The sequence below is a fragment of the Protomyctophum parallelum genome, assembly GCF_964188405.1.
Source record: "Protomyctophum parallelum genome assembly, chromosome: 10".
Taxonomy (NCBI): Eukaryota; Metazoa; Chordata; class Actinopteri; order Myctophiformes; family Myctophidae; genus Protomyctophum; species Protomyctophum parallelum.
This window is the reverse complement of record NC_139704.1, coordinates 23,592,619-23,605,171: the sequence shown is the minus strand read 5'-3', so window position 1 is coordinate 23,605,171 and position 12,553 is coordinate 23,592,619. Positions and strand designations below refer to the sequence as shown.

Genomic DNA, 12,553 nt, shown 5'->3' with positions numbered 1-12,553 from the left:
TTGAAATCCTTTGAAAATGCAGATCTACAAGCTCACAATGCGTCGCTATGCGACACATTGTGAGCTTGTAGATCTGCCATTTTCAAATTGCCACAATGAAGTGGTTAATGTAGCCTTTATGCTTTGTAATAATCTAAATCTGCAAACTAACAACTAGTAACTAAAGTTTTTCAAATAAACGTAGTGTAGTAAAAGTACAACCGAGTGCCGCGCTATGAGCTTGTAGGTCTGCTATTTTGTTTTAAATCGTGAACATGTGCCTCAAATCTTTGAATATTATACTCTTTCAGAGCGCATGTTTTTAACTCAAATCTTTGCTTCCGGGAGGTCCCTGGAACAACATATTTCCAGATGGGGTCGGCGGCCATTTACATATATTTTTGGGGGTCCTTGACGTGAAAATGTTTGAGAACATAGGGTTTTTCAGAAAACTGTCAGGATTTAGAAGACATTGTAGAATCGTCCTCAGGTCTAAATAGGTTAAGCAGTGCGTCCTAACAGTTGTAAAGGCTAAAGGCCTCTCTGACAATAGTTTGTTTTCCTGTCGGGGGACAACAGCTGCTACTGGTGCTTTGTGTCTGTGTCTGTGACCCTTCCTGACCTCTGATGTTCCCCATAGTCCCTGTAGTCCCGCTGACACTTCTAGAATACTAGGGAAAAAACCATGGTCCGTAATGCGGATTTAGGACACTGTCCCCCCCCCCCCCCGAAGAGCCATACTTTTTATGGTCTCTACTCTACCCCCAACACATTGTGAGCTTGTAGATCGGCGGATGTGAGCGGATACACTGCAAGTGTCCAAGAACAGACACTCTGTCCTGTTTCGAGTGTAGTTGTTTTGGTGACTCGTTTGGATAGCATATCGCACAGGGCCGAGGTTTGTTGCACAGAGATAGACCTCGCTCAGCTCAGCTCGTGCCACGTCACACAAGGCACCTGTGGTCTAATAATATTATACCAATAGAAACAATATTATTGCATCTATTTTCAGCCTTATCTAAGCTCTCATTCCATGCCGACGGACACATCAGAGCCGTGAACATATTCCGGTACGGCTACGGCTTTAAAAGCCTTTTAATCGCACTTCCCGTTCATGATTATGACACACTGACAGGGATATTGTAGGTTATTTATCTATGTATTAGACACACTGACAAGGATATTGTAGGTATTTATCTATGTATTAGACACACTGACAGGGATATTGTAGGTATTTATCTAGGAATTAGACGGCATCACACAGAGTACAATGGAGCAGCAGACATTTTGCTGGATAATGTTTACCCATCAGGCATCACATGAGCCAGGGAATAGTATATTCCAAAAACATGGTAACACTTGACCAAGGCATGCAGGGTTGTCATATCTAAGTTAAGTACTAAGGTGGGAATTTGGAAGCAGTTCTTCAGTTCTCCCCTGTGTCTCCGTCTCTCCTCCATGTGTTCCTGACATGGTATCAACCTCATTAACATGTCCGTGTCTCCTCCCTTCCTTTTCATTCCTCCATTATGTTCCTGACAGCGTGCCAACCTCATTAACATGTCCGTGTCTTCCTCCTCCAGATGTTCCTGACAGTGTACCTCAGTAACAATGATCAGCATTTTACCGAGGTGCCCGTCACCCCGGAGACGCTGTGCCGGGACGTGGTGGAGCTGTGCAAGGAGCCGGGAGAGACGGACTGCCACCTGGCCGAGATGTGGCGAGGCTCTGGTGAGTGGCATTAAGGAGCATAGAGTCCTAGAGCATAGGATGTTCTGGTGAGTGGCATTAAGGAGCATAGCGTCCTAGAGCATAGGTCAGGAGGTTCTGGTGAGTGGCATTAAGGAGCATAGCGTCCTAGAGAATAGGAGGTTCTGGTGAGTGGCATTAAGGAGCATAGCGTCCTAGAGCATAGGTCAGGAGGTTCTGGTGAGTGGCATTAAGGAGCATAGCGTCCTAGAGAATAGGAGGTTCTGGTGAGTGGCATTAAGGAGCATAGCGTCCTAGAGCATAGGTCAGGAGGTTCTGGTGAGTGGCATTAAGGAGCATAGCGTCCTAGAGAATAGGAGGTTCTGGTGAGTGGCATTAAGGAGCATAGCGTCCTAGAGCATAGGTCAGGAGGTTCTGGTGAGTGGCATTAAGGAGCATAGCGTCCTAGAGAATAGGAGGTTCTGGTGAGTGGCATTAAGGAGCATAGCGTCCTACAGCATAGGAGGTTCTGGTGAGTGGCATTAAGGAGCATAGCGTCCTAGAGCATAGGAGGTTCTGGTGAGTGGCATTAAGGAGCATAGCGTCCTACAGCATAGGAGGTTCTGGTGAGTGGCATTAAGGAGCATAGCGTCCTAGAGCATAGGTCAGGAGGTTCTGGTGAGTGGCATTAAGGAGCATAGCGTCCTACAGCATAGGAGGTTCTGGTGAGTGGGTGTGAGTATCTATACTTGACAAAGTATATTGTATTTTCTTCCTGCCTGTCGTTAAATAAAGTTTGGAGCATCTTAAAGTGAGTTGTGAGCCCCTGCTTTATTTTTTATTGTTTGACCACATTTTCTTAACATCAACAAACTCCTAGTGATTTGTCAATTATTTGGGGCGGTTTGGATTGGCTGCTCCGTGTGCTCTGTGAGTCTCAGGTAAAGTGGGAGGAACATTAAAGCCCCTCCCCCGTCCTTTGATTCTCACTCAGGAAGTGAAGTATGCACAATGCCACAATCACAGCTCGAGGACCTGGGCTTCACAGCCGTTGCCGTGACAACGCTGCCTTAAGTGAGTGAGGAGAGCGCCAGCCAATCTGCTCAAGTGTTTCCACAAGACAAAGACATTGTCAAGAAACCTCCACACACACAAAAAAACAAGAAACAAACCAAAAAAAAAGAAATAAGAATGAGACCACTGATGGCTTTACAATTTGGGTATCATTCCCTCTTACCCACAGCGAGGTAAATAATCACGCACATAGAATGCAGAGAGAATGATGTAGTGCCAGTGCCTCCAGAAAGTAGGACACAAAGGTAATGAGCCTAGTATCTCTCTAAACAACGTGCCATCTACATGTCAATATACCAACCATACCATACCATCTTTATTTATATACCACATTTAAATAACAACAAAGTTGTACCAAAGTGCTTTACAATAAAATAATAAAAACCACAACTTCATTTAAAAACAAACAACATACACAGTGTCAGTGTCACTTTCAACATAAAAAACACCTCATACTATGCTTGGAAATGCCAAAGAATAAAGATTCTCCCTTAAAAGGTTTTCCAATTTGCACCCCTTTTCTTTATTTTTCTTTGTTTTTATTTCAGTTTGGGCAACTTCACAGAATTATAACATGCATACTATTTCCTACAACTGCATCCTACCTGGGTCACGTTTTCCCCCCCCATTAGACTTGTTTAATGTCGCGTAAAATAAACAAATGATCCCGGGGGAATTGACGGTGAGAAATCGCTAATGGCCGAATTAGTTACATTTCCCGCCAGAAACGGACTGTATCAAATATGAGTGACTGGCTATCGTAAACGATACGGGTACAGGCTCAATCACTAACCTAACCATGTGTATTGTCTTTGCAGAGCGTCCCGTAGGCGATGGGGAGAGGATGCTGGACGTGTTGCAGCGATGGGGCCAGCACCGAGCAGAGGTCCGATTCTTCCTCCGCCACGACCGAGCCCCCAGCAGGGAGTCTGGTAAGCAATGGATTCAAGTTCTCAGTCGCCACGACTGATTTCAGTCTTTTTGATTCCAAGCCGTGTCCATCGTGTCGTCTTTTGGGGGCATGTTGCGCAACGAAAACGTGCTCTCAATGCATCACGCATTGAGACGCTTGTAGATCGTCTATTTTCGGTTATTATTTTAGAGCATCTTCCATAAAAGTCTCCTTTCATGCAGCCTTACAAATCTTGGTCATGCAAACATTTTCAGTCGTGAGACCTGTCTTACCTATGTAGAGCTGACTCTTAAAGGGGAAAAAAACATTTGACACCTGGTCCGTCTGCTCCTGGGATTCCTCGAAAGTTGCGCAGGCACGCAAGCACACACACACGCACACACACATTCTCTTTCTCTCTGCATGTGGGATCTTGTGGAAAAGGTGTATTACATAACGGCCATAGCAGACTCTTTCCAATAGCACAGCTGCACTGTAGCATGTATCTTATTAGGACCCCCTCTAGATCCAGACATGGATTCAGATGAACGGGCTTCAAATCCCCTGTCAAGCCTTGTTTAGCCTGCATGTTAGAGACACATGGGGTCTGGGGAATGGTGTCCCACTGTAGAGGTGCAACACTTCATCCGACTAAGCAATTTAATTGATTTTAATAATACAAAGAAAACATATATATGAAAACAATAGTTTATTTAAAAGAAGAATATGTAAATAACCTGTCCTTATTTTGGTGTCATTATAAGAAAAGTTAGATAAATAAATAAAAAGCCTACAAGCTCACAAACTCGAACTTTTTTGCATGACACAGCTGAGCGACAAACTATAAAACAGGGATTATTCGGTTAATCTAAAACGCAATCAAATCAACAGTTGCAGTCCTAGTATGTCCCAGCAACATTGTCGTTAGTCTGCTACTTTTCACTTTTCTTAGAATTGCAGACGAAACGTCTAGTATTTTAGTCTATCCTGTCCGGTTGCATAACTAAGCCCTCTTACCAACCCCCCCCCCCCCCCCCCCCCCTCACAGCTTGAGTCTGGGGCAGGGATTAGATGCCCGTTTTCCTTTCCTGTTATCTTAGCCTGCTCTTGTTTTCCCACACGGTTAGCTTAGCCCAGCTCAGCCCCTACAAAACAGCCGGGTGTCAAGTAAGGTTGTAACGCACGTGGATCATCATGGCACTAACCGTGTTCTAACTCAACTCGACTGGAGTTTTTTTTTTTTAGAGTCACGTCCCAAGTTTACACTGTGCATAAAAACAAGTGGATGCTGCACTTGCATGCTTCCCGCGAACTGCAGTAACATTTTAAATTAACAACGAGATGAGCATAGTCTTTTGCGCACCTGATTGAAAGGCTCTGCGACAGGTGCGTAGGTAGGTAGAGCAGCAACATGCAAGGAGAAGGAGACACCCACACACTGTCTTCGCTTTGCTCAGTAAAGACACATTTGTATTACATTTGCAACGTTTCGTTTGTCAAAAGACCTGAGGAACGTCTGCAAAATGTAAATAAGAGCGTTTATTTATTGAGCAAGTGAAGACGGTGTGCGGGTGTCTCCTCCTTTAGCTCTACAAAATGTCTTCTAAATTCTGACAGTTTTCTTGAAAAACCTCATGTTTCTATGTCAGTGGTTTTCAAACATTTTCATGTCAAGGACCCCCAAAAATATATGAAATGTGCCGCCGACCCCCATCTGAAAATATGTTGTTTCAGAGACCCGCCTCCCCCCCCCCCCCCCCAGGAGCAAACATTTGAGTTAAAAACGTTCACTCTGAAAGAATATACAGTATATTCAAAGAATTGTGCCACATTGTCACGATTTTTCAAAACACCACAAGGGGTTCCCGCCCGAAATGGGTTAAATAAACGACAAGCAAAAGAGTTGAAGCAAGAGCAACACTATCTAATACGTAAATGTACGACAGAGTGCAAATAAAAAACGCATGTGAAACGGCAGCAGAGATCAAATATGCAAAGTAATAGACGCCATTCTGTGGTGTCCTCATCCTGAGCAGGTGGACTAAGCTTGTTCTTCTTGTTGCTAATAAGTCTCCCCATGTGTCTCCCTTGAAGGCTTAACACGGTGTGGCCTGGCTCACTGAGACTCACTGAGTGTCGGTACATGCATGTACCACATGTCAAAGGGTCGCTGCTCAGAGCCATTATGTAAGGTTAAAAGGGGCTTTGTTCAACGAGGGTCTGTGTTCCGCTCCACCGACTCCCTAAGACCCCCACGGCCGATGTGTTAATAACCTGGATCAACAACATACGTGCTCCACAGACACGTGGAATGTACGCACACGCAACGCACGTACACACACACACACACACACACACACACACACACACACAGACACAGACACACAGACACAGACACACAAAGGGCGCGGCCCGCTGAGTTGTGGGTTAAATACTCTGGATTATGACGGGTCCGAAGACGACCACTGATCTCTTTGTGTGTCCCTGCGAAGAAGTGAAGCTCTAAAGCTGCTTCAACACAAGCCAGTCTGTGTTTGTCTAAACTCCTGTTGGCCTCTGACCCCCGTGGCGGAGCCAGCCTAACAAGGACGTACACACGTACACACCTGTGTGTGTGTGTGTGTGTGTGTGTGTGTGTGTGTGTGTGTGTGTGTGTGTGTGTGTGTGTGTGTGTGTGTGTGTGTGTGTGTGTGTGTGTGTGTGTGTGTGTGTGTGTGTGTGTGTGTGTGTGTGTGTGTGTGTGTGTTGAGACTGTTTGTCTGAGGAGGGAGGGAGCAATGGGGGAGAGAGAGAGAGAGTAAGAAAGAGATGGGAAGCTTCTTGCCACTTTTGTGACAGCATTCTGTGAAGGCAAACTGTTTGCTTTGCCGCTTTGTCGTTTGCTGGAGTTCGGAGTAGGGCTGCTGAGCCAATTAACTTAAAATATAATAGAAATTATATCGATTATGACCAATAACCAACTTAAATCTTGCTCATGCAGGTTAATTGAGTAATCGAGACGCAGATTATAATTTATTGTTTTTTTTTTAAATTATGTCGACCCGTAATTTGTTTTTCCAATTATTTTAAAAGAATCGGTTAAATCGAATATGCTTCGTTGTGCAATGGTCGTGTACAAGAAACGGATAAACAGCCGATCTACAAACTCGCTATTTTCGGTATTATCGCCCATTTCTTTGTCTTTGCTAATGGTTTACGGGACGCCATGAGGACCGCCTATAGCGTGTTGTGAGTTTGGAGTAAACAGACGAGACATATCATGATGCAGCTGATGATGACTGAGCGGGTGCTGTGTCGTTTCCATGGTTACTCAGCAGGTTCCAGGAGCCTGGAGCCCAAGAGGAACGGAGTGAAGGCTCCCCCGGACAGAAGGATGGAGAACGGGGTGAGTCTATATGTACACTACAACACACATTGGTGACGTGACGTGACGTGACGTGACGTGACGTGACGTGACGTGACGTGGCGTGACGTGGCGCGGCGTGGCGTGGCGTAGAGGTACCACAGCAACAGCACGAGAGGTACTCTCATAGGAGGCAGCCAACCAATTATAACGAGCCCCGAGAGGTACTTTCCGGAAGTCAAGTCTTCCGGGTCCTTCAAACGCTATTTTTGAATAGCCGATGCAAAAAACAAAAGAAAATCACACAGCTTTCCCGGTTTTAATAGTTTCATGTTAACATTTGTTATGGCATGCCTCTTCAAACGTTCAAACGTTCATCAAGAGTAAGTTATGTGGACAGATACAAAAGGCATAGGCGGGATCATGTTAATGTATGTGGTGTTACATTATAAAAAATACATCATAATTACTATTGGTACGACATTATACTCTCCTAGGTGTTACATTATAAATATACATTACTATTAGTAATAGTATTAGTACAACATTATACTCTCCTAGGAGAGTGTTTTTTTGATGAAATGGATAATATCATAATACATCAGAATGTTTGCTGAACGTGCATTGTGTCTTTGTGTCCAGGTGGGCTCTCCCAGGATGGACATGACCCTGGCTGAGCTGCAGGAGATGGCCTCCAGACAGCAGCAACAGATCGACGCACAGCAACAACTACTGGCCTCCAAGGTACAATTTTACAAATGTAGGCATTTAGCCAGACTGCTCTTCTTCATGAGCAAGGTAATCTGCACACATCGAATGCAGAGAGACAGACAGTGTAGCGCCTATGATGTAAACGATAGGATCGCAGGATGTGAAACCAAGAACCAAACAATCTACTATCAAAATGTTAGTATGTACATTGTAACTATACGATACCATGCAGGTGGGGGGGGGGGGGGGGGGGTAGATACGACAAAGACAGAACGCCTGAAAGAGACAGATGAAAGTGTAAATGCCAGCGAGGAGAGAAAGCAGAGAGACGAGGAGATTAAAGGAGAGGAACACAACAATCACAACAAAGTGGTTCAGATCCGGGTGGGGGGTGAAGGGGGGGGGGGGGGTACCAAACACTCTGGCAGATTGGACGTGGGGGAGTGTCAGTCGCCATTCAGGATTTAGAATATAAATTTGTGTCGAGTGTAAACGCGTCCAAAACCCCTTCCCGAATCACACTTGTGTGAAGTGAGGGGAGCCCACTGTATCGGCCGCACAACGTCTCACGTCGTCATTTGGTGCCCCCTAAGGCCTCATTCACACCTAAAAGACACCTGTCTTGTCTCGTTCAATCTCTGGGGGGTGTTTTTCTTTTTTTATTTACCGCACAAATTTCTGTTGTGTTCCTGCCTAGCTGCTGAGGCATCTTAAAAAACGCTGTCACTCTGCTGAGCAGGACATGTAGTAGTTGGATTTATTATAATATCTATATAAGCAGGACATACAGTAGACTATTATAATATCCAGGTTTGAGTGTCTGTATTAACTGAAGAACATTTGTCTCAGACAGCTGTCTGTCTGTGTCTGTTTATATGAACTGCCAGAAAAAGTTTCTCGAGCGATTCACATGCGCACACTTGTGGGTGGCCTGGCTGGTGGTGTAACGACTCCCGCTCTTATGTTGGGTGTGTCCAGTCCGGCCCCACCGAGTCCTGACCCACAGCTTTAGAACCAAGTGTCATGTCAGTGAACTGGCTTTGCTGTGTGTGTGACATCACCTGGACAGAGCCGAGCAGCACAAAGGCTGCATTGTGCTCATCCAGGAAGCGCTGCTTAGCTTGTTTTTATACCGCGCCGCTGGGCTTCAACTGTCACTGGAAGATTTAGAGGCACTGTAAGTCAGCGCTTCCCAAAGTGGGGCCAGGGAGGGACCCCTAGGGGGTCCTTGAGGGAGTACCAGGCGGTCCCCGGATGAATGAGTTAGGAACCCCAGATGAACCCTTATTGGTCTGTAACTCAGAGAGTGTACAGATGGAACCTAATTCCATTTGGTTCCATTTGTAGACTCGGAGTTAAATGAACATTGATTTTCCATCAGGGCCCCAGAGATAGACATGCCATTAAATGGGAGTCCATCCGTAGACTAATGCATGTCAAACTGGGGCTCCATGAAACTGCTAGAGCTGTAACAAATCTTCTCTTATGGGGGTCCTTGGTGTGAATTTTCGAATGGGGGTCCGCAGGCTTAATAAGTGTCAATTTGGGCGTCCTTGACATGTAAAAGTCTGGGAACCACTGCTGTAAGTGATAGACTTGATGGAACTATACTAGCATTTATTGTCTCCACCAGGCCGAAGGCATGGGGAGAGAGTATGTTTTGCACTCCGTCCATCCGTCCGTCCGTCCGTCCGTCCGTGTGTGTGTGTGTGTGTGTGTGTGTGTGTGTCCGTCTGTCCGTCCGTCTGTCTGTGGACAACTAATCTCCGGCACCGTTGGCTTGATCGCAGCCACCGTTTACTTACTTGTACATCATGTCCAAGGCCTGTACTTACTTGTACATCATGTCCAAGGCCTGTACTTACTTGTACATCATGTCCAGGGCGTGTACTAGCTTGATAACTAGTGTATCAAGCTACCTCACGCTACGGAAACAGGAGATAGGCTCCTGAACCATGAGCCAGCTTGGGGAACTGTTTGTTCCCAACATTACTTACTTGCGATAAGATAAGACCCATGTATGTTTATGTTTATTCAGCTCAAAAGGCCGGTGCCATTAAAATCAAAGAGTTATTTTGATGATTACAGAATAATTCACTGTTTTCTTTTTTTTTAATGGCACCTGTCATTAAAGCCAAGACCTTTATTGATCCCGTGATGGAAATCCAGTCACCAGAAGGCAGCACAGAGGTTGAGAGACAGTTATACAGTGGCAAGAGAGAGGCTGTAGAGACGCAGCAGGGCAAAGACATCACATCACACACAAAAGACTGGATTTTCGGTGGTGAGGTGACCACCGAGCTACAACATGACGTCACGAACCGCGGTGAAGAGCCAACCACCGCCTCAGCCCTTCTCTGTTTTTACTCGCCACCGCTCAACGTTATTTCAGCTCCGGTGGTCAGCTCACCACCGGAGCGGTGGTCACCTCACCACCGAAAATCCAGACTATGAATGAGCCTTAACCCATTTTGGTGTTAGCATCATGTTATGCTTTAGCTATTGAAAAATAGCAGATCTACAAGCTCATATCGCGCCACCGAGTGGCGCGATACGAGCTTGTAGATCTGCTATTTTTGAAACATCGAAGAACGACTGACATTTTTTTAATCTGATCTCAGGTCAGAATGGGTTTAATCAGACCAGTGTGTGTCCAGTGGAAACCTCGTATGAATCTGATCTCAGGTCAGAATGGGTTAAGTCAACTATAGATTTAGTCGACTGAAATTTAAGTCAACTGTAGATTTAGTCGACTGAAATCTTATCACAAACAATGTGCCCCGTCAACAACAACAACAAGTTCAACAGCCCTTCTTTGCTTCCAGGAGCAGCGTCTGCGCTACCTGAAGCAGCAGGAGCAGCGGCAGCAGCAGCAGCAGGCGGAGCAGGAGAAGCTTCTGCGCCTCCGCGAGAACGTGGACAACCAGGAGGGCAGGCTGAAGAAGGTCCGGGCCCTCAAGGGCCAGGTGGAGCAGAAACGCCTCAGCAACGGCAAGCTGGGTGAGTGGCGTGCCCGGCCGGACCGGGTTCCCTGGGGGCCCTGATGCCCCGTCATCCAGTTTTCGTAGACTAAAACTATTATAGCAAAAAATGTTCGTCGACTACGGTACTTTTTTTTCACTGGCGAAAACTAAATGAAAACTAAGCTATGATGACTAAAAACTATTATGCTGTCGATTTTGTCAACAAATAAAAACTAGACTAAAATGTTGGGACTATTGGACAAGAGATCCAGTATAAGTCATTTAACCCATTCTGACCGGGCACCCATTTTGGTGTCGGCATCATGTTATGCTTTAGCTATTTAAAAATAGCAGATCTACAAGCTCATATCGCGCCACCGAGTGGCGCGATACGAGCTTGTAGGTCTGCTATTTTTGAAAAATCGAAGAACGACTGACATTTTTAGATTCTGATCTCAGGTCAGAATGGGTTCATCAGACCAGTGTGTGTCCGGCGGAAACCTCGTATAAATCTGATCTCAGGTCAGAATGGGTTAACACTTGGTTGTATAAACAATAAAACATTCCAGGTGACTAAAATGTGACTAAAACTAAATGAAAACGTTTCAAGAGACTATGACTAAAACTAAAATAGAAATTTGCTGCCAAAAACAGCACTGCCGTCATCATGTGATCATGACATTTGGGCTTTGATGACTGACGACATCAGTATTTTATTTGGCTAGTTGGATATTGAAACGTTTAAATCAAAATTACATTTTAATTTTGCCTTTTTTAGGAATTTTCAAACTGAAATGTGCACAGGGGCAGTCAGGGCATAAGACATAATTTATGCCCCGCCTCTATAATCCACAACGTGGCGCCAGTGCCAAAGAAATCCATGCTATATGAGCTTATACAAAACGTGTCAGTTCCGCCTGCCCCGGATGTGATAGCCGTCCATATTTGAGCCAGATTGTCCGTCCGTCTCCCTGGCCGTCCTCCTCTCCTCCTCTCTCCTCCTCCAGTGGAGGAGATAGAGCAGATGAACAGTGTATTTAATTGTCTCCTCTCCTCCTCTGTCCTCCTCCAGTGGAGGAGATGGAGCAGATGAACAGTGTATTTAATTGTCTCCTCTCCTCCTCTCTCCTCCTCCAGTGGAGGAGATGGAGCAGATGAACAGTGTATTTAATTGTCTCCTCTCCTCCTCTGTCCTCCTCCAGTGGAGGAGATAGAGCAGATGAACAGCCTGTTCCAGCAGAAGCAGAGGGAGCTGGTGGTGGCCGTGTCCAAGGTGGAGGAGCTCAGCAGGCAGCTGGAGATGCTGAAGAACGGCAAGATGGACGCCTTCCATGACAACCAGAGCTCTGTGGCCGAGCTGGACCGCCTCTACAAGGAACTGCAGGTGTGTGTGTGTGTGTGTGTGTGTGTGTGTGTGTGTGTGTGTGTGTGTGTGTGTGTGTGTGTGTGTGTGTGTGTGTGTGTGTGTTTGTTCGTGTGTGTGGGGGGCTGTGCACGCGCCTCGTTATATGTGCATTGGTCACATGTATTTATGTCAGTGGTTCTCACACGTGTAATTAGTATTTATGTGTGTACTGTACCGTACGTGCTAGCCTGGCATGGCCAGTCCGATATCACTGAGTAGATATTGGTCTGGAACTTCGGCGTGGAAGATTTCTTTCCAAAGGGCCGGTTACAAACAGATTTCAATGTCACAGCAACAAACAAAAAAGTCTCACTTTGAATTGTGGGCTCTGATTGGTCACCCACAACTCTGGGGGTGAGCCAAATGTAATTTAAACGGAGGAGTGCCAGACCAATCTCCCCCGAGTTTTTTTTTAACCTGTGGCACATTCATCTGGTTTCCAGGCTAATCTATGCATGTGCCTAAATGTATGTCTAAAGGGCAAAAGCCATAACACA

General features: G+C 45.7%; 1 protein-coding gene across 5 annotated transcripts in view; it reads left to right on the top strand.

Annotated features, from left to right (window-relative positions):
* Positions 1 to 12,553, top strand: part of LOC310866103 (apoptosis-stimulating of p53 protein 2-like) — a 52,907-nt gene that overhangs the window by 17,789 nt on the left and 22,565 nt on the right. For 3 of the 5 annotated variants that reach the window (XM_083775449.1, XM_083775448.1, XM_083775446.1), the window contains exons 3-8: positions 1,563 to 1,710; positions 3,561 to 3,674; positions 6,949 to 7,019; positions 7,620 to 7,721; positions 10,514 to 10,688; positions 11,854 to 12,035. In XM_083775449.1, coding sequence (XP_083631575.1) covers positions 1,563 to 1,710; positions 3,561 to 3,674; positions 6,949 to 7,019; positions 7,620 to 7,721; positions 10,514 to 10,688; positions 11,854 to 12,035 — 792 coding nt within the window. The remainder of the gene's footprint in view (positions 1 to 1,562; positions 1,711 to 3,560; positions 3,675 to 6,948; positions 7,020 to 7,619; positions 7,722 to 10,513; positions 10,689 to 11,853; positions 12,036 to 12,553) is intronic. The other 2 variants (XM_083775450.1, XM_083775447.1) reach the window with 1 other exon arrangement.